This window comes from Dendrobates tinctorius, unplaced genomic scaffold (assembly GCF_039654945.1).
Source record: "Dendrobates tinctorius isolate UK_male_01 unplaced genomic scaffold, ASM3965494v1 ptg000326l, whole genome shotgun sequence".
NCBI lineage: Eukaryota > Metazoa > Chordata > Amphibia > Anura > Dendrobatidae > Dendrobates > Dendrobates tinctorius.
This window is the reverse complement of record NW_027361993.1, coordinates 13,625,207-13,650,144: the sequence shown is the minus strand read 5'-3', so window position 1 is coordinate 13,650,144 and position 24,938 is coordinate 13,625,207. Positions and strand designations below refer to the sequence as shown.

General features: G+C 44.6%; 1 protein-coding gene across 14 annotated transcripts in view; it reads left to right on the top strand.

Annotated features, from left to right (window-relative positions):
- Positions 1-24,938, top strand: part of KCNAB2 (potassium voltage-gated channel subfamily A regulatory beta subunit 2) — a 356,959-nt gene that overhangs the window by 230,059 nt on the left and 101,962 nt on the right. For 2 of the 14 annotated variants that reach the window (XM_073561786.1, XM_073561787.1), the window contains one exon: positions 9,665-9,780. The exons of the other annotated variants lie outside the window; for them this stretch is intronic. In XM_073561786.1, coding sequence (XP_073417887.1) covers positions 9,719-9,780 — 62 coding nt within the window. In that variant the 5' untranslated portion in view covers positions 9,665-9,718. The remainder of the gene's footprint in view (positions 1-9,664; positions 9,781-24,938) is intronic. 14 annotated transcript variants of the gene reach the window in all.

Sequence of the window (24,938 nt, the reverse complement as noted above, 5' to 3'; positions counted from 1 at the left end):
ACTTGAGCCGAGCCTGTTACGAACTGAACTTGCTGTGCACTTTCCCCAAGCTGCCATTTGCCATTCCTTTTGTAGGTCACTTGATGATGTCATCCTGTGGTTGCTGAGTGACATTCGAATAAGATGACGGTCATCCCGGTCAGTGGAGAGTCTTTTTCGCCCTTTGCCGGTCTGCAGTTTTGTTGTCCCCAATGTCTGCTGCTTGACTTTGTTGTAATGGACTGCCATCTTACATATTTTAAGGATGGAGGCAACATGACGCTCACTGTATCCCTCTGCTAGTAAAGCCAGAATTGATTTCTTCTTTTCCTCACTCAAGACTTTTCTTTTCAACTCCTTTGGCCCGGGAGAGACATGTTTGTCCGTTTAACTGTAGACTGATAGCTCAAGAGAGGTATGTGCAGTAGAACAGGGACCCAACAGAGGGAGGTCACCTGGCCGCGGTTGATGGGCACACACAAATTGGCCGATTTATGCACTAAGAAACTTCATTTTTGTAAGTTCATCTTATCTTACTGAATAATAACACAGTTTAGATTCAATGTTTTCAGTGTTTGCGTATATCTTGTATATCTCCTATAGAGTGTTGCTGTGTTTTATTTTTCTATATAATGCAGCTATCGCAGCTGGCACCTGTTCACACCTAGGAGGTGCTGGTCAGGTTTTTTCTTTATTATCTATCTATATATCTATCATGTATCTATTTATCAATCTATTATCTATCTGTCTAGCTATTATCTATCTACCTATGTATATCTATATAAATATGAAATATTTCCAGCTTTATTTAATTTATTCAATTTATTGTCTCTATTTTCCATTCTTTTCTCTTTCCCTTCTATCCTTAGTGTGGTGCGGTTTGGCCAGGATCGGTCACTCATGTAGCAGAGTTGCACAATGGCAGGTGGCATTTTTAACTGACAGTAGCTATAAATGGCAGACGGGATAATTATCTCGGCCGTCACTGACCTTTCTGTGACAACCTAAAAGATAACAAAATATTTTGTTGCATCCAGCGTTGGCTCAATGAATATTCTTGGAGGTTAATCTTTTTCATCCTCTGCCATGAATAATAGATTTCCCTTCTATTATTACACTTTACAGCTTAGATTTTCGGTATAGATCTTGGATGATGATGGGTGGGTGAGATAATCTGCAGATACGCAGACCACTGTCCCATTCCGTTTAATGCTGACTCCTTATCTGCAGTGATCTCGGGTTATGTGCCATTTCTGTACTTATATTTGGCTTTATTATAGGCCACACTTACATAGAAATGGAATTTTTGGGAAACCAGATACTGCTTATAGGGAAACCGTTCATCTAAACAAACTTTCCAAGCTTTAGATATACAGTACATAAAACTGTCAATAAAGGGAAGCTGTCAGTAAGTTTTTGCTATGTAATCTGAGAGCAGCATAATGTAGGGGCTGAGTCAGATTTCCAGGATGTCACTTATTGGGCTGTGTGCCGTTGTTTCCATTCAATAACTGTTTTATCACCAGGAGATTATCACTGCCTGGATTACAGCTCCTGTGAGCCCTACTCTGACCACGCCCCCTCCTCTGATAAGCAGCTCACTGCCAGTAGACAATGTCCACAGAGCTGTGGTGTGGGAGGGTGCACCTTTCTTAGCTCTGCTACAGCTAAGAACTCTGTGTCATAACCACTGCACACAGGAAAGGAAGTGATCATTGGATCAGGCTCTCTGCCCCTACATTATGCTGCTCTCAGACTATGTAGCAAAAACCTGGTAACATATTCCCTTTAATGGAAGTAGATGCTTTCTACTTCATTCACTAAGATAATAGAGCAGTGCATTGTGGCCACTCAGGAGGTGGTTACCTACATTATTTTTATTATTTTTTTAACTTTTGAAAGGATTGAAAGGAATCTGTCAGCATATTATAGGCAAAGAAACCCTGAGTCCAACAATGTATCACTTGGTTTACTGGGTGCAGCGGTTCTGACACAGAGTTCTTTGATTTCGCATGAAGCAGAGCTGAGAAAGCTGATTCCACCCACACCAGGCTCTCTCTTTATATTGTCTATAGAAAGAAGTAAGCTGCTTATCACCGGAGGGGGCGGAGTCAGGTGAGCATGTATGAGCTCATGTATTTTCTCAGTGTCTGCATGGTGTAGGTACTCAAATTTAAAGGGACTCTGTCAGCACAGAATGAATTTTCACACCAAGTACAAGTGCACGACGGTTTTTGGCGGTGCCAAGCATTTAAGTTCACTTTCTCCAATACTTGTTTTCTATCTGTCTCTGCCCTTGTCTGACTTTATAAAACCAGAGTTGTGAAAAGGAGGATTTGTGGAGATATAGGGAAAACAAATAGGTGGGAAGGTGCACTTAAATGTTTGGTACCCTACGGTGCACCGAGGACGTGTGCTTTGTTTGAGCACTCATTGTGTGCTGACAGATTCCTTTTAATGTCATGTCATTCCCTGGAGTTCCTTTCTAGCCCTCCTACCTCAACAATGCCTTATGATGACATATCATCAGGATAATTAAATGCAAAATCATTTGGTTGAATGTGATTCTCTAGTGCATTGTTATGGCATTTCCACCTGAAATGTTTAGTCTACGGACATGTCTGTTCTAGTCGACGTTCACGTTTTCGTAATGGAATTCCACGGTCTGTTCTATACTCGGAACAAACAAATGGAAATCGTATCCCAAACTGTACTATTGCAAAACTGGTGCCAATGGAAGCATAAGGGCCCAGTTGGCTATTACAGGGTCCGTCTGGTTTCTGTTATTTGTCATTTTTAACAACGGAACAAAAGGTGCTTCATGCAGAACTGGTCTGTACTCAAGGCTGCCACTAGGAGTTTCGGGGGCCCCCTTGACACTCCAACTAGGCTCTACCCCTCGAATTTTCCACAGCCCCACCACTCTCTTGGAAAACTCCACTTCTCACCAATCACACATTAACAGTTCCCATCACTAGATCACACACTTAGCCAGCAGCTTTTGTTTTTGCCAAAAGATTTTTTAAGCCGCCACCACCACCATGACAAGGTTGACTCTTTTGGCTGGGCCCTACTCTACTCTAACCTATTAAACATATGTTAAAATATCCACTACAATTTAGGTATATTTTTATTTATTTTTCAATTTTTAAAATGACCAATAATATCACATACAGGGGACAAATACCACCTCACCATTACCAGATCACATGCTGTGTCTGTGTACAGGTAATAGTGATTACTGGTGACATTATACATAGGAGATCTGTATACAGTATCAGTGTACAGATAATACAGTGATCACCAGTGTCGTCATACACAGGAGCTCTGTATATAGTGTCAGTGTACAGGCACTTACAGTGATCACTGGTGACATTGTACACAGGACCACTGTATATAGTATGCAGTGTATACTGTTAAAAAAAACAAAACAAAAAAAAAATCTGAACTGAGAAAAGTAAGTAAATGTGTATGCACAATGTAAGTGCATATTAACACATGACCATTAACCAGAGAAAACAAAACACAAATATCCTGAACTAAAAAGTAAAAAATATACTGCAAATAATGCATGAAGGTTATAATAATAATAATAAGGGTATTTAGTAAACATAATTTTGATCAAAATAATGTACAAGCCATCCCGTCACGTCACGGCAACCCTTACATTATTTTGAACAAAATTATGTTTACTAAATACCCTTATTATTATTATTACCTTCATGCATTACTTGCAGTATATTTTTTACTTTTTAGTTCAGGATATTTGTGTTTTGTTTTGTTTTCTCTGGTTAATGCTCATGTGTTAATATGCACTTACATTGTGCATACACATTTACTTACTTTTCTCAGTTCAGATTTGTTTTTTTTGTGTTTTTTTTTATTCATTTCATTGTGCATTCAGTGCATATATGGGTGTGACCGCCCTCTTTCTGAGCTGGGAAAGCCATCCAGTCTGGCCTAAGCTGTTACTAGTGGTTCAGCCGCTCGACCCTTATTCACATTCACGCCACTTGGCAAGTGAAAAGGTTTTAAATACTAGAGTAGGGACTGGTCCCACAAGGGTTGCCGTGACGTGGCGGGATGGCTTGTACATTATTTTGATCAAAATTATGTTTACTAAATACCCTTATTATTATTATTACCTTCATGCATTATTTGCAGTATATTTTTTACTTTTTAGTTCAGGATATTTGTGTTTTGTTTTGTTTTCTCCAGTGTATAGTGTTCGTGTACAGCAGTGGTTCCCAAACTCCAGTCCTCGCGGACCCCAACAGGTCATGTTGGAAATGGAAATATTGAAACATGACCTGTTGGGGTCCACGAGGACACGAGTTTGGGAACCACTGGTGTACAGGTAACACACTCACTTACCAGTGACGTCTCTAGGTGAAGTCCTTCATCTTTGCTTTTCATCTTTATCTAGCACAGACCGCCGTCACTTCTTCCAGCCAGGGCTCGTCTCTGGAGGAATAAGTTATCCAGATCACCGCTTGCCAAACACGTTACTTAATTTTTTCGCAACTTCTAAACTACACCAGATGAAGAATAAAAGGTGATAGTGTCGCTCTCACAGTAACAGAACCGCTTCCCCCATTTAAAACAGTATCCTCAAAAAATAAAATAAATACATCACTGCAGTAATAATATCCCTTAATTAGCCCTTATGGTAATAATATCCCCCAACCTGGACTCTGTGTGTCTCATTCCTGGCTCCATCTATATGTTCTCCCATCCTGGTCCCATATGTTCTCCCATCCTGCCCCCATGAGTATCCATCCTGCCCCCATGTGATGTCTCCATCCTGCCCCATCTGTCTCCATCCTGCCCCATGATTCTGCCCCCTGTGTCTCCCACCCTGCCCCCATGCCGCTTTCAGTAAAAATAAAAAAGATTTCTCCTTACCTGGCGCACTCTTGTGGTGATGCTCCCTCCATGCAGTTCAAGCGTGCACTCGCCGACGAATGACAATGACATCATACACCGATGACGTGTGCGCTGACAGCTGCCAGCCTCAGATTGGCTGGCGGCTTTTAACTATTGCCATGCAGGCCCGCATGGCAATAGTTTAACTGATCCTGCGTTTCGCACACAGGTTCAATTACTGCATCGGCAGAATCCTGCCGCTAGGGCCCGTTGACCAGAGAAGAGGGGGCCCGATGCGTGCCCCCTCTGGTCATCGGGCCCCATACACCAGTCAGGGCAATAATTCCCTGATGGCGGCCCTGTCTGTACTACCTGGCCTCGTCACACCGGAGATTGCTAGAAATACTCACAAACCAAGACACAGTTGGTGACCCGTCAATGTAGAGTGCTTTGAGGATGGCCCCAGAAAGCACAGGTTAGGGGGGACCAGCAATAATTTATATTCTCTGGGACAATGTCTTTAAAATTGGAGCAATAGGGCTTAACTACTGGACATTCTCTAATTAATGGTCCCTGGAAGGTGAGAAAAATCAGGACGATTCCTGATCATGAGTTGATTGAAGTGGACAACCCCCTTCCATACCCCAATTGACAACAATTTTTTTTTATACATCTCTAGCTTTTGTGGAAAAAAAATATCTGAAGGCTTTTCTCATTAGGAAACAGCCCAAAATCTGACATTTGTAAAAAACGGTATCTCGATATCTGACTCCTATTGGGAGGGGGTTTGGGGCAGAAATGTGTATATATTGTGATTTGTCCTACTGTGCATTCATTGTGGCAGGACATGTGTGTAAACTCAACCTGACACATGTCAGTAAAACCTGATCCTGCTTTGGCTCTGTCTGTGTTTTCGATATTTGGTCCATCCCTAAACATTGCAGAAGTGTCATCAATGGAAATAATCAGATTGGTGTTACATTCTCACTTTTTATCATACGAATAGCAAATATTTCCAAACTGTTATTTTCATCTTTAAAACATCAATCTGAAACAGCGGCACCCTCGTCTATAGGATGTTTCTTGTATTTCGGTGTTAACTGCGATAGAGCTGAAATACCAGACACAGCCTTTAGATGAGAGTGGCACTTTTCACAATTCTGCACATCTGTAAAGTACTTCCGATCATTTTTCCCCTAAACTTGTGTAGTGTCAGTGTTGCTAAATAGAGGTTTATCATTTGTACCGACGTCCGATATGGATGTTTTCGAGACTGTTAAGGACCTCAATTTGTTTGCTAGATGGCTAAAATGGAAATAATTCTTTTTAAAAGAGGAAAAAAGGAAATGTGAAGAATTAGGGGTACCAGATGACAAATGACAATTCAATTTCTCTATCATCTAAGTGATCCCGATCCTAACTCTGAGGGGTTAGGCCCCTTTACGGATTTGAAAAATAAAAGCTCGAGAATGCCCCCACCAGGTGGCGACATGGGTTCAATAGATATCTTCTTAAATCTAGTGACAGAGGATTTGATGAAACTATCCACCGGTAATGTGAGACACCATCACAATTTGACCAAAGAGGAAATTACCTGTCTTTGTGATTTGGAAAAAGACAAGATCATCACATTAAAACCTTCTGATAAAGGAGGCAATACAGTGGTCATGTATAGCTCTGATTATCGGTTGATGTGTCTTACATTGTTGGAAAAAGGTGATTATGAGATTCTTGAAAAAAATCCCAGTTTGCAATTTGAGTGAGTTAAAGTCACTAGTAGAAAGGGGCTTTACGCAAGGTATTCTGGGTAAAGAGGAAAGGGAGTTTCTGGTCCCAAGGCACCCCGTGATGCCAACCTTTTACTGTCTCCCTAAAGGCCCCGTCACACATAGCGATCTCGCTAGCGAGATCGCTGCTGAGTCACAAGTTTTGTGACACAACAGCGATCTCACCAGCGAGATCGCTGTGTGTGACAGCAATCAGCGACCGGCCCCCCTGCCAGTATCGCTGATCGCTCTGGGAAACCTCTGGACTTTTCTTTGGTCGCTAGTCTCCCGCTGGCCAGCACGGATCGCTGCGTGTGACAGGCGGGAGACCAGCGATCTGCTGGTAACTAACGTACACATCAGGTATCCAAGGGATGTGCGTCCCTTAGATACCCAATGTATGTTAGTTACCAGCGCGCTGATGTAGGGAGCTGGTAACTAAAGTACACATCGGGTATCTAAGGGACGCCCGATGTGTACGTTAGTTACCAGCTCCCTGCATCAGCGCACTGGTAACTAATGAACACAGCGACGCCGCGCTGATCGCTGGTGAAGCTGTATGTGTGACAGCTCACCAGCGATCACATAGTGACTCACCAGCAATCCTGACGCGTTGATATCGTTGTCGGGATTACTCGTGAGTCGCTATGTGTGACTCCAGCTTAAGATACATAAAGGTACTAACCCACTCAAGGGGAGACCTATTGTATCTGGTAACAACAGCTTGACGGAAAAATTGGGGGTGTAGTTGGACAAAATTCTTAAACCTTTTGTAACATCTCTGAACTCTTTCGTAAGGGACTCCATGGACTTGTTGCGAAAATTGGATGGCATTTGTCTTGAGCCCGACATGGTACTGGGCAGTGTGGATGTGGAGTCCTTGTACTCTTCTATTCCTCACGAGAAAGGTTTACTTGCAGTAGAATATTACTTGAACAGAAGAGGTACCCAATATGTCAGGCACAATAGGTTCATTTTGGAGGCACTCAACTTTTGTCTCACGAGAAATGTTTTCATGTTTGATCGCAAGTATTTCCACCAGATCAGGGGCACCGCGATGGGCAGTCCTTGTGCACCTTCATACGCGAATTTGCTCCTGGGCTGGTGGGAAGATGATGTAATTTTTGGGGACTCGGCACATGGTCCAGATGACAGGATTGTCATGTGGCTACATTACATCAATGACATCCTGGTCATCTGGAAGGGCAGCATGACAGACTTCGGTGCCTTTGTTGAGGGCCTCAATACAAACAATGTGGGCTTGCGTTTCACCTATGAAGTAAATTCCAATACATTGAATTTTCTTGATATCTGCATCACAAAAAAATGACGATGGTCTTCTTTGTACTAAGACCCATGGAAAAGAAACGGCTACTAACTCCTTGTTAAAATGGGAGAGCAGTCATCCATTAGCCCTCAAGAGAGGCATACTAAAATGTCAATATCTTAGGATACGAAGAAATTGTTCAGAGACAGAGGATTTTAAAATCCAAGCAAGAGAGTTACAAGGGAGATTCTTAGATGGTGGTACCCCGGTAAAGTCCTACATAGGGCCTGTAAAGAATCTGTAGGGAAGAATAGGAGAGAACTACTAAACCCCCAAACCAAAAAAGACGGAAGAGGACTGTGTTTGTTTCATCACAAAATCTCCAATGGTGCTGAACAAATAAGGTCCATATTACAAAAACATTGGTCAATCCTGAGGATGGACAATATAATTTCCAAATTTGTTCCTGTGAACCCACAGATAAACTACAGAAGGGGTACATCTCTGCGAGATAGACTGGTTCATAGCCATTTTCAAGCAAAAGAGACTGGTAACTTTTTATCTAAACAATCAAAAGGCTGTTACAGATGTGTAAGGTGTAAGGCTTGTGCGTCGATCACAGTCAAAAAATTTCGTGAGCAATGTGACTGGTTTAACGTTTCCCATACGTCATTTTATCAGTTGCCGCACTAGTGGAGTTATATATAAAGCCACGTGTAGTTGTGGCATTGAGTATATTGGGAAGACTAAGAGAGAATTTCGAAAGAGGGTGGGCGAACACATACGGGATATTGTAAACAGAAGGGATACCGCAGTGGCCAACCATGTGAACGTGTATCATCAGGGTGACTCTGGGGTGATTTCATTCACTGGTATTGAAAAGATTGTGCCCCCAGTGAGAGGAGGAGACTGGGACAAACTGATACTCCAAAAAGAAAGCAGATGGATTTCCCAATTGATAACGATGCATCCGCATGGTTTAAATGAACAATTGTCCTATTGTTGCTTTATATGATTTAATATTTCACGATTGGGAGAACTGTCCCTTGTCTCCTTCTCTTCTGTTTGTTTATACATAGCGGCCGTCTTCTGCCACTTCCTGGACAGGAGGTTATGCATATGATCGTTCACTCATTCTTTCTGGTCACACTATTGACTAGCAATGGTCTTGAATATTTGTCATTTTTTCTTATTTTTTCCAATTTTTCCAATTCTCAATCTACATACTGGGTATTTGGGAGCTGCACTCTTGGAGTTTGCCGTGTAGGTTTTGGGTTTCTGGGTCTGCCCCCAACACTCCCTGTATAGGGGGTGGTCATCACGTGGTCCGCTCTCCCAGTTATCCACCGCACAGCCCCAGAGGTCCACTCCTGATTTAGTCTCAATTATAAAGTAGATTTTTTTTAAGTGAATTTTCTCCAAAGATCGTCAAAAGAATTAAAAAAAAAAACAACTATATCTGGGTTTGGAATCACTTAGGACCAAAGAATGTGACCTATGTACACATTGTTGGAGATATGCTGAGGCATGAGGTACCTTGAATCATGCCTAAATTGATTTTCCCTCTGTGATAATTAGATTTACGCACTAGGGGGCTGTATGCAAACACATGGGTCATTATGTCCACAAAGTTACACTTTGGATAAGCCCTTTATGTTTAGCATATTTAGGGCCTACAATCTAATGTATTGTTGCTCTAGTAAGTGTTAATAGAGATGGACCTCACTGAGATACAAATGTCCTGATGTGACTTGCTTGAATGTGAGGGTTTTTTTTTTCGCTTCAGTGGTCACCATGGTGACAGGAGCACTCCATGAGCTGTCCAGACATAACGTGAACCATGAGGTCCGCCCACCGGAAGCCCGGCATTAGGTATTTGAACCACAGGAGCGGGGGACAACGGTAAGGCAGCCAGAACTTTGCAAAAACTCCCCTGATGAGTGAATAACATAGCGAAACGCGTCGGGTCATTAGCACGTTGCAGGCTCGCAGTCACGATAAACGGATGTGGAGTGACAGGACTCCTCCAACCGGGTGAGATCAGACAATATAAAGCCGTGATGGCATGAAGCTATACGGCATGATTAATGTTGATATAAAATCGGTCACTTGGAACGCTCACTGAGCCAGTGAGGCAGCAGGGTTCTGATTTTGTGACTGTATATAGATTGATCGCACTATTTTGCCTACCCTATGTTGCTGCTTAATCTTGCTAAAGGCCTCTACGGATGGTAGTTGTTATATGCACAATGCACATTTTTGTGTAACTTATGAATGATTATTTATTAAGTGCAATATAAAGTATAAATTCCCTATGAGGGGTAAAAGGCATTATACATGCACCAAGCACTTTATTGAGACCCAGAAAAGGGCTAGTGTGCGTATAAATTAATCTTGGTGGCCACAACCTTGCTCCAATTAGAGTTATAAACGAGTAAGGTACCCAAGTGATGTATATTATACCTGACTGCCATACCGCTTTTAAAAGGAGGCCTTATACCCATTATTGAACAGGTGTTGCCTGTGGGTATTTTTTACTTGTGTCTATGTTTTTTTGTGGTTTTTGGTCTTGATTTTGTCACAAGGGTGATGTTTGTTTAGTGTGTGAATTTTTAAACCTTTTTGATTAAAAGTTATATTTTATCCATTTGCTTAATTGGATTTACATTGGTGGATAAAAAGTCCTGCTATCTTGCTTTGAGGATGGCCCCAGAAAGCACAGGTTAGGGGGGACCAGCATTAATTTATATTCTCTGGACTATGTCTTTAAGGCTATGTGCCCACATAGCGTTTTTTAAACGCTCAGGAAACGAGTTCTCCTTCCTAGAAATCAAGTGTTTTTTTCTGCACGTTTTTGCGCAAAAAACGCGCATTTTTGATGCGTTTTTTCCGCGTGTCTTTTGGACTATAGGAAATAGCCAAAAACGCGGACCTAAGCGGAAATTAATGAACATGCTGCGTTTTTTACCGCTAAGCGTTTCCTTAGCAGTATAAAAGCATCCATTGGTACAAAAAGGCCAAAATACATTTAAATGAATGGGATGCTTCTTTTAAGCGTTTTTGATGCGGTTTGACCCCGAAAAACGCATCAAAAACGCTTAAAAAAAGCTACGTGGGCACACAGCCTAAAATTGGAGCAATATTTTAAAGTGCTTATCAACTACTGGACATTCTCTAATTAATGGTCCCTGGAAGGTGAGAAAAATCAGGACGATTACTGATCAGGAACTGATTGAAGTGGACAACCCCCTTCCATACCCCAATTGACGACAATTTTTTTTTATACATCTCTAGCTTTTGTGGAAAAAAAATATCTGAAGGCTTTTCTCATTAGGAAACAGCCCAAAATCTGACATTTGTAAAAACTGGTATCTCGATATCTGACTCCTATTGGGAGGGGGTTTGGGGCAGAAATGTGTATATATTGTGATTTGTCCTACTGTGCATTCATTGTGGCAGGACATGTGTGTAAACTCAACCTGACACATGTCAGTAAAACCTGATCCTGCTTTGGCTCTGTGTTTTCGGTATTTGGTCCATCCCTGAACATTGCAGAAGTGTCATCAATGGAAATAATCAGATTGGTGTCACATTCTCACTTTTTATAATACGAATGGCAAATGTTTCCGAACTGTTATTTTCATCTTTAAAACATCAATCTGAAACAGCGGCACCCTCGTCTATAGGATGTTTCTTGTATTTCGGTGTTAACTGCGATAGAGCTGAAATACCAGACACAGCCTTTAGATGAGAGTGGCACTTTTCCCAATTCTGCACATCTGTAAAGTAGTACTTTCGATTAGAGTTGAGCGACTTTGGTCGAATCTGGTTTCGTGAAACCCGACTGAAACAAAATTTGAGTCAGATGAAACTGGTCCGACTAGGGCAAAAAAAGTCAGAGTTTCGTCCGAAACCCAACCCCAATGCAAGTCAATGGGGAATAAAAGTCGGCATTGAGTGGATGAATGTCATCCACTCAATGCCGACTTTTATTCCCCATTGACTTACATTGGGGTTGGGTTTCGGACGAAACGCCGACTTTTTTTTTTCCCTAGTCGGATCAGTTTCATCTGACTCAAATTTTGTTTGTCAGGTTTCACGAAACCCGATCCGACCAAAGTTGCTCAACTCTACTTCCGATCATTTTTCCCCTAAACTTGTGTAGTGTCAGTGTGTTAATATACTCACCGAGCGCGTTCCGCTACTTTTCAGAGTGTCGTCACCGCTCCTCAGACTCACTGGATCACTCTCCACAAGTGGCTTTCACAATATAATCATTTGAAGCCTCAGAAAGTGGCTCCATAGACTTACATTGAGAAATAAGAGACTTCCGGCTCATACATAGAGCAGTGTCATCTGGAGAGTCGCAATTGCCATCATGTGACTCAGAAGACGAGCTCCGGAATGTACATATACTTGGCCAAATGAGCATTCCATTGCCGTTTTCCCCACTGACCTGTGTGGGGTCTTACCCAATAACTATATGATCATTAGTATTTGTTTTTTTTTTTGTTTTTAAGATTTTGAAGTGATACCCCCCTTTTAGTTTAACGGCTTACTCACTTGTCCAGTTTTCCAAGAGAAAAATGAACTCATTATTCTGGTCTGAGCCTGGTCCAGGCTTGGTCCCAGCCCTGACCCGGGCTTGGTTTCAGCCTGGTCCCAGCCCTGACCCGAGCTTGGTTCCAGCCTGGTCCCAGCCCTGATCCGGGCTTGGTTCCAGTCTGGTCCCAGTCCTGATCCGGGCTTGGTTCCAGCCTGGTCCCTGCCCTGATCCGGGCTTGGTTCCAGCCTGGTCCCTGCCCTGATCCGGGCTTGGTTCCAGCCTGGTCCCTGCCCTGATCCGGGCTTGGTTCCAGCCTGGTCCCTGCCCTGATCCGGGCTTGGTTCCAGCCTGGTCCCTGCCCTGATCCGGGCTTGGTTCCAGCCTGGTCCCTGCCCTGATCCGGGCTTGGTTCCAGCCTGGTCCCTGCCCTGATCCGGGCTTGGTTCCAGCCTGGTCCCAGCCCTGATCCGGGCTTGGTTCCAGCCTGGTCCCAGCCCTGATCCGGGCTTGGTTCCAGCCTGGTCCCAGCCCTGATCCGGGCTTGGTTCCAGCCTGGTCCCAGCCCTGATCCGGGCTTGGTTCCAGCCTGGTCCCAGCCCTGATCCGGGCTTGGTTCCAGCCTGGTCCCAGCCCTGATCCGGGCTTGGTTCCAGCCTGGTCCCAGCCCTGATCCGGGCTTGGTTCCAGCCCTGATCCGGGCTTGGTTCCAGCCCTGATCCGGGCTTGGTTCCAGCCCTGATCCGGGCTTGGTTCCAGCCCTGATCCGGGCTTGGTTCCAGCCCTGATCCGGGCTTGGTTCCAGCCCTGATCCGGGCTTGGTTCCGGGCTTGGTCCCAGCCCTGATCCGGGCTTGGTTCCAGCCCTGATCCGGGCTTGGTTCCGGGCTTGGTCCCAGCCCTGATCCGGGCTTGGTTCCAGCCCTGATCCGGGCTTGGTTCCGGGCTTGGTCCCAGCCCTGATCCGGGCTTGGTTCCGGGCTTGGTCCCAGCCCTGATCCGGGCTTGGTTCCAGCCTGGTCCCAGCCCTGATCCGGGCTTGGTTCCAGCCTGGTCCCAGCCCTGATCCGGGCTTGGTTCCAGCCTGGTCCCAGCCCTGATCCGGGCTTGGTTCCAGCCTGGTCCCAGCCCTGATCCGGGCTTGGTTCCAGCCTGGTCCCAGCCCTGATCCGGGCTTGGTTCCAGCCTGGTCCCAGCCCTGATCCGGGCTTGGTTCCAGCCCTGATCCGGGCTTGGTTCCAGCCTGGTCCCAGCTTCATCTGTTTTTCTCACACATGGAGAAATAAAAAAAAAAAAAAAACTTTCTCCACCTTCTCCTTTCTGACTGTCTGCAAAAATCCATTTTTTTTCACTGACTCATGGACTTGCATTGCTGATTTTTGATCCAACCCTCAGGTCAAAATGGCAATTTTTCTGGGAACTCTTGGTCTGAGAAAAATCATGTACATACGAATGACCCCATAGACTGTACCAATGTACCCCATAGACTGTAACAAGTACGAGTGCTATCTGTGAAAAAACACGGATCGCACTCATACGCAAAAATCAGATGTCTGAATGAAGCCTTATTAGAAAGATCCTGTACCTCTACAACTTCCAATGCAAAAACTGTCTATAGTTGTTTTTCCAATATGTTCTATTTACTCTATAAATATTACTGTTTATATAACAAAGTATTAAAAGTAGCCACAAAGAGAGCGAGGTCTAAATCTGCCCATACCGTTACAACCTGTGTGTATATTAATTAATCACGTAGTAGATCATCTATAATAATAAATGCCCTAACCAGCTTCCGGTTGTAACAACTTCCGTCCAGTTGTAACCGGTGACGTCACCACACACACACGCACGTTAACCCTCAACACACCACACCGCCTCAACACACACTCCTCTCACCTTTCACCTCCACTCATGTCCACTCACTCTTTCACTCCACATACGTTCCTTTCTCTCACTCCGTTTCTCATACTCACACCGTCATCGTCGCTGCCCCGACATCTTCCTCCGCCGCCGCGATCCAGGATCCAGACGTTCTCCAGGCCGCCGACATCGGGATCCAAAAAGATGGCGTCGGCGAAATCTCGCGAGATTACGCCGACGCCATTTTGGATCCCGATGTCGCCCATGCCAGCGACATGTTGTTGCGGCGACGCCATCTTGAATATCGCGGGACTTCACGAAATCCAAGATGGCGTCCCGCAAGAACATGTCGGCGGCCTGGAGAACGTCTGGATCCTGGATCGCGGCGGCGGAGGAAGATGTCGGGGCAGCGACGATGACGGTGTGAGTATGAGAAACGGAGTGAGAGAAAGGAACGTATGTGGAGTGAAAGAGTGAGTGGACATGAGTGGAGGTGAAAGGTGAGAGGAGTGTGTGTTGAGGCGGCGTGGTGTGTTGAGGGTTAACATGGCAAGAGGTGTGAGGCTGTGTGCACACGCTGCGGATTTTGCTGCGGTTCCGCAGCGGTTTTGGCCGCTGCGGACCCGCAGCAGTTTTTGCTGCGGTGTACAGTACCATGATTCCCTATGGGAATCAAAAACCGCAGTGCAGACGGTGCGGAATTTTCCGCGCGGATTATCTGCGGTTTTCAATCCGCAGAAAGAATTGACATGTCAATTCTTTCTGCGGATTCTCCTGCGGTTTGCCATCTCCTCTATTGAGGAGATGAAAAACCGCAGGGCAAAACCGCAGAGCAATCCGCAGGTAAAACCGCAGGTCTTTTGACCTGCGGTTTCACCTGCGGATTTTACAAAATCCGCGCGGATGAATCCGCACCTAATCCGCAGCGTGTGCACACAGCCTTAACGACGTCGGCTGTCTAATTACAGGGCCAATTTGCCTATACTGCCATAACTATTGCTTCCTTGCTACTCTGCCGGTGTCTAATTACAGGGCTAATTTGCCTCTACCGCCATAACTACTGCTGCCTTGCTCCTCTGCCGGTGTCTAATTACAGGGCTAATTTGCCTATACCGCCATAACTACTGCTGCCTTGCTCCTCTGCCGGTGTCTAATTACAGGGCCAATTTGCCTATACCGCCATAACTACTGCTGCATTGCTCCTCTGCCGGTGTCTAATTACAGGGCTAATTTGCCTCTACCGCCATAACTACTGCTGCATTGCTCCTCTGCCTGTGTCTAATTACAGGATCAATTTGCCTCTACCGCCATAACTACTGCTGCCTTGCTCCTCTGCCGGTGTCTAATTACAGGGCCAATTTGCCTCTACCGCCATAACTACTGCTGCCTTGCTCCTCTGCCAGTGTCTAATTACAGGATCAATTTGCCTCTACCGCCATAACTACTGCTGCATTGCTCCTCTGCTGGTGTCTAATTACAGGGCCAATTTGCCAATACCGCCATAACTACTGCTGCCTTGCTCCTCTGCCGGTGTCTAATTACAGGGCTAATTTGCCTCTACCGCCATAACTACTGCTGCCTTGCTCCTCTGCCGGTGTCTAATTACAGGGCTAATTTGCCTCTACCGCCATAACTACTGCTGCATTGCTCCTCTGCCGGTGTCTAATTACAGGGCTAATTTGCCTCTACCGCCATAACTACTGCTGCCTTGCTCCTCTGCCGGTGTCTACTTACAGGATCAATTTGCCTCTACCGCCATAACTACTGCTGCATTGCTCCTCTGCTGGTGTCAATTACAGGATCAATTTGCCTCTACCGCCATAACTACTGCTGCCTTGCTCCTCTGCCGGTGTCTAATTACAGGATCAATTTGCCTCTACCGCCATAACTACTGCTGCCTTGCTCCTCTGCTGGTGTCTAATTACAGGGCCAATTTGCCTAAACCGCCATAACTACTGCTGCCTTGCTCCTCTGCCGGTGTCTAATTACAGGGCCAATTTGCCTCTACCGCCATAAGTACTGCTGCCTTGCTCCTCTGACTTTTCACTGCCTGTGTCTAATTACAGGGCCAATTTGCCTCTACCGCCATAACTACTGCTGCCTTGCTCCTCTGCCGGTGTCCAATTACAGGGCCAATTTGCCTCTACCGCCATAACTACTGCTTCCTTGCTCCTCTGCCGGTGTCTAATTACAGGGCCAATTTGCCTCTACCGCCATAACTACTGCTGCCTTGCTCCTCTGCCGGTGTCTAACTACAGGGCCAATTTGCCACTACCACTTCATAACTACTGCTGGGCAATTACAGGGTCAATTAGTATCTGTTTACTCTACAATACTCCAGGACGCCTTCTTCACTGCCAGATAACTGCCAAATAGACTCCTTTACCTGTGCCAACATGAGTCATAACAAAAAGTATGCCAATGCCAGTGAAAGGAAAGCAGCTTTAGCACTATGACAAAAACAACGCCGTGCTAATGAGACTCCTGAGGAAAAACACCATCGCCTTGAGAAGATTAAGGCTTATAAACGCCGTCGCCTCACACACGAATCCCCTAACTCTAAATCCATAAGATTGGCTGAAGAAGCCTCTGCACGCCGTCACCGCCGACAACAGACGGCCTCTTCCTCATCATTATTATTAGACTCACAACAGGATGCTTCCACATCAGCATGTGGAACAATTTACTGCTACACTTCATCCCATATGCCGTTCACTGACATAACTAATCAGCAATCTGTTTCTGCCCTATCAATACCACCATTCAATACCGATGCACAGTATGCCAATGCCAGTGAAAGGAAAGCAGCTTTAGCACTACGACAAAAACAACGCCGTGCTAATGAGACTCCTGAGGAAAAACAGCATCGACTTGACAAGATTAAGGCTTATAAACGCCGTCGTCTCACACACGAATCCCCTAACTCTAAATCTATTACATTGGCTGAAGAAGCCTCTACACGCCATCACCGCCAACAACAGACGGCTTCTTCCTCATCATCTATAATAATAAATGCCCTAAGCAGCTTCCGGTTGTAACAACTTCCGTCCAGTTGTAACCGGTGACGTCACCACACACACGCACATGTTAACCCTCAACACACCACACCGCCTCAACACACACTCCTCTCACCTTTCACCTCCACTCACGTCCACTCACTCTTTCACTCCACATACGTTCCTTTCTCTCACTCCGTTTCTCATACTCACACCGTCATCGTCGCTGCCCCGACATCTTCCTCCGCCGCCGCGATCCTGGATCCAGACGTTCTCCGGGCCGCCGACATGTTCTTGCGGCGACGCCATCTCGGATTTCGTGAAATCCTGCGAGATTCAAGATGGCGTCGCCGCAAGAACATGTCGCTGGCGTGGACGACTCGGGATCCAAAAAGATGGCGTCGGCAAAATCTCGCGAGATTACGCCGACGCCATTTTGGATCCCGATGTCATCCACGCCGGCGACATGTTCTTGCGGCGACGCCATTTTGAATCGGCGAAATCCCGCGATAGTCAAGATGGCGTCGCCGCAAGAACATGTCGCCGGCGAGGACGACGTCGGGATCCAAAATGGCGTCGGCGAAAACTCGCGAGATTTCGCCGACGCCATTTTGGATCCCGACGTCGTCCACGCCGGCGACATGTTCTTCCGGCGACGCTATCTTGACTATCGCGGGATTTCACAATACTCAAGATGGCGTCGCCGCAAGAACATGTCGCCGGCGTGGACAACGTCTGGATCCAGGATGGCGCCGGCGGAAGAAGATGTCGGGGATCGTGGAGCAGCGGCGATGACGGCGTGAGTATGAGAGACGGAGTGAGAGAAGGGGTCGTATGTGGAGTGAAAGAGTGAGTGGAGATGGGGAAAGGTGAGAGGAGTGTGTGTTGAGGAGTGTGTGTGTTGAGGGTTAACATGGCAAGAGGTGTGATGCTATCGCATCCTCCCGATGCGATAGCATCGGGCCATAATCTAGTGTTTTATAGCGAGCCACTTTCCGCATCAACAGTTCAAATATGTCGTCCTGGCGGAGATCCAAGCTGATAGAAATACAGCAGCAACCTATGGATCAACTGGCACAATTTTAACTCTTCCCAGGCTGTCATATTTGCAAATCTTGCACTTGCTGGGGAAGAAATTGACCTGCGCTCGGTATCTGCCCTCTTTATTCCAAGCGCCGGTCTGTAAGGACACGTGAAAATGCACGGAGCTGTATACATTTCCGTGACACAGGAGGTGAATAGGGTGTCGAGCTGCCAATCGCAACAATAGGCATCCTACACGAATTCTCCGCTAGATGAAAAGGCACAGCGCTTTCCCCTTTAATTAATAATGAACTGATGGGGGCATTGTACAGTTGACTGGATACCTAATTGACTTAAAGAGACATGTGAAGCTCCCAGTATCACCACAGGAGCTGTGAGCTCCGGACTCCAGAGGTCGACTTGGCTGTCGAAGAAGGAACATCTCCGACTGAGATCTCTACAGCATGCAGAAGACCCTGGGATCTCCAGTACAGAGCTTCTTACGTGCCTTCTCGGGGAATTTCTATCGGCCATACCCAACTCCAGTCCTTCACGTCAGCTTTGTAGATTTTTTGGTACCTTGCTAAAAAAAAGTTTTTGTTTTTTTTTTGTTTTCACTCTTTGTATTATGATGTTGCATTTTGTCTTTGAGAGGAGGTGTTTTTGTTCATTTTGAGTATTTTTTTTCTTCCACAACTGCTCTGTCGTAAAGATGGGACCAGGAAAGTGCCATTTTTCTATTCCCCGGAGAGATTGGTTTTGAAGAAGATTAAAGGAGCTCCATGCTCCCCCCCCAAGATCAAATAATGCTTTTATAATATCCGTATCCTCTCAGTTTAACCCTGCAGTTGCCTTCTACAAATAGGAAAAAAAGAGGAAATACAGGATCCCATATGTTTTAGTCTTGCTTTTACCTGGTCACTGGCAAAAGACCATCACGGAGTGACTTCTCTCCTCCAAGGGTAACTACGAAGAATATTGGAGACCTCGAAAAAAAGAAGACGCCATGCAGGTTTCATTCGCTTGTTCGGAGCACAGTTTAAAAAGTCGGAGCGCGGACGATAGACTGAGCCGGCAAAATGTCAGTAGCCCGAGCCTTGGAGCTAGGACAAGATTCCGAGCCGTGGCAATGGTCGCTCGGAGCCTGGGACATCTGTCAGTGCAAAATGTTCCAGCCCCTAGTGAAACCAGCTTGCGCCAGCCCGGAATGAAGTATAGGTATGGGCAGGGGTGGGAGGGAGTGGTTGGTATTGGATTAATCTCTATCCATTTATTAATTCATTCCTATGTTTAGTGATGCAGCAGAGCTGAGTTTGTCACTGCACTCTTAAGACTAGAGTGATCAGACCTCAAAATGTTTATTAAACTGACACCTAATGATTCCACAGTTAGTTTCTAGGCTACATCTGCCGGATTCAGCTCTGCTGCATCAGTCTATTTGTGCAAAGGACATTCCACATTATGCAGACTAAACCTCATCGCCTGTGTCCTACACTATGCTGCTGTGCTGTGCACATAGTACTATGTCTTTAAAAAGCCATGTTTACATAAAATATGGTAAAAGACATTGCAGAGAATATGTGTAACGCAGAGGATTAAAGTGCTGGCGATTCCCGAGCAGGCCGCCAGCCATGAAGCGGACGTAGATGCTAAAGATTAACATTTTGCAATGAGGTTAATCTTTGCATCGATACATTAGTCATTTCTAGCTAAGCTGGGTTTAGGAAAGGAAGCGGAGCCAAGTTCGTCCATCGCAGCACAGCTAACTTGAAACCCTCGTGTGATCATACGGTTCGGTTTTTCCATAGAGTTAGATGACAAGTTCAGCTCTGCTACATCTGTATTCCTGCATGTAGATCCAGTAAGGATTAGCGAGGAAACGTTATATATTTGACATTGACAGTGCTCGAGTACAGATGACAAACCTTTGCTTTGGTATGTAAAGAACCCCCGGGCTAAGAGTATGTTCACACAAAAGAATTGCGTCAATGATGCCGCGCTGTTCTTTATTCTGTGTTCTATTTGTATATCCAAGTACTGGAAATGTTGCTGTTGTGTTCCCGTATAAGGTTCCCCCCCGGACTTTACATTAGGGCCCGGGAGCTTAATGTTAAGCCTGTGCACACCAGGTTTGCTACAAGTTGTTCTAAAATCTCATTCACACTTTGAAATTTTTTTTTTTTCCTCCTTGCAGAGCGCTTAAAAAAAATAAATGTTGCATGTCAATTCTTCCAAAAAATACATTGTTTTCTGCATTGAAAACACTAAAAATGTACTATGAAATGCAGATTATCCACTGTGGCGAAAAACGTACACAACTAAACTGCTGTTTGTGAACACAAGCATAGAAAAGCTTTGTGGCATTCCGTCCGAGGGAATGAACTTTCTAAGGCTATGTTCACACGTTGCGTTTTTGCTGCTTTTTTTTTTCTCTGCCGGCAAAACCTTCTCTCTAGACAGTTAAAGTAGCTGCTTACAAAAATCAGGTTTTCCTGCGTTTTTATGGTCTCTTGTGCACGTTGATAAAGTTTAGTGCCTCCCAAAACAAAACATGATGCAAGTTCCTTAGTTTTTTGCTGCATTTTTTAACTTAGTCATTGCTTTTCTATGGGTGAAAAATGCCTAAAGAAGTGACATGCTGCAGTTTAAAAAAAAAACCAATGTGTGTGCATGAGACTTCTGAAAATCTCATAAGTATAGCTGGTAGGGTAAAACGCAGCTTAAAATTTACATTAAGAAAGTGGCACAAACACAACGTGTGAACACAGCCTTATAATTTGGTAGAAAAAGACGCTTGGGGAGGGGTAGATGGTGAGGGGGGTTATATAATATATTAGAATTATTTTTCATTTAATAACCTTTTGGGAGGAAAGCTGTGTGCTGTTGATTACAAGGAGTCTTTACGCTGAGTCTGAATCACCAGCGTTTAGGGCTTGGACAAGCAATTAAGAACTTTCTAATTCGGATACACATTTGCTGATTTCTAAAATCAGATGTTGATACATCACGGTCTGAGACCGGACAGCAGCTTCCTCGTCGCCCCACAGATTTCCCTGATTCTTGCACAACAGCCTTATCCAATATCCAATACTCTGGCATTCGGGTCAAGAGCAGGATAGCCGACTTGACACTTTAGTTTTTCTGGACAGCTTCTCCACACATCACGGACAGCAAACTTTGTATACAGACACACCAGAAAACTATAATAAATCCTATGTGATCCATGCATACAGCCCATTAATCCTATATAAAGTCATCTGCTGCTGTCACTGTGGACGGTAAAAGTGATAAATACAGTCATAATAATCTGTACAAGTTTCTCCAGCTTCAAAAATATAAATCGGGCGCATTGTTTTTTTTATGCACAGAGGTAAAAAGTGCGCTATTTTTTATGGATTGTCCAGGACTTTCTGGACAGCCGACAACCTTCGTTAGGTAACCCGTGGTTTGTACTCAGACTTATATGCGCATGTCTAAATTTTTAATCCAGATTTAGACGCTCGTGTTTTTGGACGGAGTGCTGTCCATGTGCCCAACAGACTGGACTCAGATCCAATAATAACCAATGTGTTGTGTGAAAAAAAATCGCATCACGCGCTAGTCTGCTCTGCTGTACGGACTAGTGCAGTGCATGCTTCAATTTTTTTTTTCATCTCGCTGACGTGCACAGACGCCGATTTTGTACAGAACTAGAGCTTCCTCCAACCGCAGATGTCACTGACCTCACACCCCAAGGATCACCGGCATTAGCACAGCCATCTTTTACCCGGCCAATCAGGATGCCGCCCTCAATTTATAAACTTATGCTCCAATTTGGTTCCTATAAGGGACAGATCAATATTTTTTTTTTGTTGGATAAAGTGGGACCATCTGTCGTAAGAAAATGATTCCGTATGACTTACTACGATAGTTTCCATTTGTAAAAATGCTTAAAGGTTTGAGTGGTCCACTTTCTCAAAAGTGGAAAATTCTTTTTAAAAAAGGTGTACAATGGATATCGGAGTTCATGGTAAGCAGTCATGATCATAGGAGCCAAAAAAGAGTTTGAGCTACGAATTCCCAGTCGTAACTTTAGTGCTCCCTGGTGGTTCCTTACTAATCCCTATGCACGGTACTTACTGTATACAGCAGTGATCTCGAGATCGGACAGAAGTCTTTGGGGATGATACCAGTAGATCATCAAGAGTCATATGTACAATGCACTAGTTTAAAATGTATTAAAATTATTATTTTTTATTTATTTTAAGTACAACTTAAAAAAAAAATAAAAAATTCCATTCTACACGATGAGGTTGTCCCTCTTGGACCACCCCTCCGCTATCGGACAACCCCTTGTTAATAGTCTCAGGGAGGGAGAAGAAAATGGACTCCCCTCCTGTACAGTCCTTGGTCTTACATACTCAGTATTGCATCTACGCTGCACAGTTTGCATTTTATCTGAACCGTAAGAAACGAAACAGAACTACCAAACTAATTTTTTAAAAATTACGGTATGTTCTATCTTGGGGACTTGAAATGAGTATGTGAATTAGGCCCAAGAGAAGTCCCCTCTGCAGCTGCGGTGCGCACACTGCGCAGCTCGGGATGGATTTCTGAAAGCTTCAATTAGTAACTTTGTATTTGTGCTACCATTGTGGTTTCTGGTTATAAACTCCTATTACTGATGTTGGAGCATATTTCAGATTGCATATAGGAAACGCAGCAGAATTTCCAGCGCAGGCGTCGGAGAGAACTAAGAAGACCCCTTCACATCTGCTCGTGTTTTATGCCTGAAGGACATAATTAAACTCTCTGCACAACATGGTCAGAGCAAAGAAACGAGCTTTGCCTCTCATTCAACCTCTGGCAGCTTTGCAAGAAAAAGGGGATTGGACGGCGTAATCTGATGATTCAGTCTAATACTTTGATGGACGTAACATCAAGCATCTGCTCTTCCAAAAGTCGCTTCTCTGTGCTGCCGTTGTGTGAATTTCTGATTAGTCGTCAGTAGTTCTGATGTCTGAGAAAATGACCATTATATCACTACATAATAATGTACACTGTGTAAAAATCCTAACAGCTTATTTCTACCTTTGAGCAGCATTTTGCAGTTTGTCTAGAATGAATCTATATTTCTAAAACAAATCTACATGAAATGCCTAATAAATACATTATATAACTTTTCCGACACTAATCCTTAATTACACCATTTATTATACTCGAGAGCTGCACTCTATTCTGCTGGTGCAGTCGCTGTGTACATACATTACATTACTGATCCTGAGTTACATCCTGTATTATACCCCAGAGCTGCACTCACTATTCTGCTGGTGGAGTCTCTGTGTACATACATTACTGATCCTGTACTGATCCTGAGTTACATCCTGTATTATACTCCAGAGCTGCACTCACTATTCTGCTGGTGCAGTCACTGTGTACATACATTACTGATCCTGTACTGATCCTGAGCTACATCCTGTATTATACCCCAGAGCTGCACTCAACTATTCTGCTGATGGAGTCACTGTGTACATACATTACATTACTTATCCTGAGCTACATCCTGTATTATACTCCAGAGCTGCACTCACTATTCAGCTGGTGCAGTCACTGTGTACATACATTACATTACTGATCCTGTACTGATCCTGAGTTACATCCTGTATTATACTCCAGAGCTGCACTCACTATTCTGCTGGTGCAGTCACTGTGTACATACATTACATTACTGATCCTGAGCTACATCCTGTATTATACTCCAGAGCTGCACTCGCTATTCTGCTGGAGCAGTCACTGTGTACATACGTTACTGATCCTGTACTGATCCTGAGTTACATCCTGTATTATACTCCAGAGATGCACTCACTATTCTACTGGTGCAGTCACTGTGTACATACATTACATTACTGATCCTGAGTTACATCCTGTATTATACTCCAGAGCTGCACTCACTATTCTGCTAATGTAGTCACTTAGTAAATACATGACCTAATCATCTTGTTCCCATCCTTAACTCATTCCAAAACCTGCTGTGAATGTACAGTGGATGTCAAGTGCGTTCATTGAGCTTGGGGGGGTTGGACACGATGACTCTTGTGGTCCCTTCCAACTCTAACATTCTATGATATGGAGCAGGCTCCGGAGCTGGTAATCTCTGCTATAGCCTATACTATATTCTCTATGTGTATTTACTATTTTTTTCTGATTTCTGAGCTAAAATCTTCCAGTATTTCTCGTTGGCTCAGCGGCTATCCTAAAGCTTGCTTGGGTGATTTATCACACTGCCTTACAGGAGCGCCATTAAATTCTTTGAGTAGCATTTTAGCAAAATAACAGGTTGGAATATGAACCATACAGGTGGATTTGTGAATGAGCCTCCTCTGCTATGTCAAGAAGGTAATCGAGATAAATGATCCGATTCACAAGTTCCTGGTCCTGCTGCAAGGTCAGATAATAGTAGTCCCTGGGCAACAATTCAACTTTTATCATTTGCTTCAGTTGGCTACACAACCCTTTGCTATCTTCTGCAGAAAAATGAATTGATTTGCAGGACTCTGATCCGGCAGAGGTCCGTGGCTGCCAGTTTGGAGCCCGGCGAGCCACCTCCTACCTGCCAGAATCCCTGGTTCCTGTTCTAATTTGTAAACCTGGCACAATGTC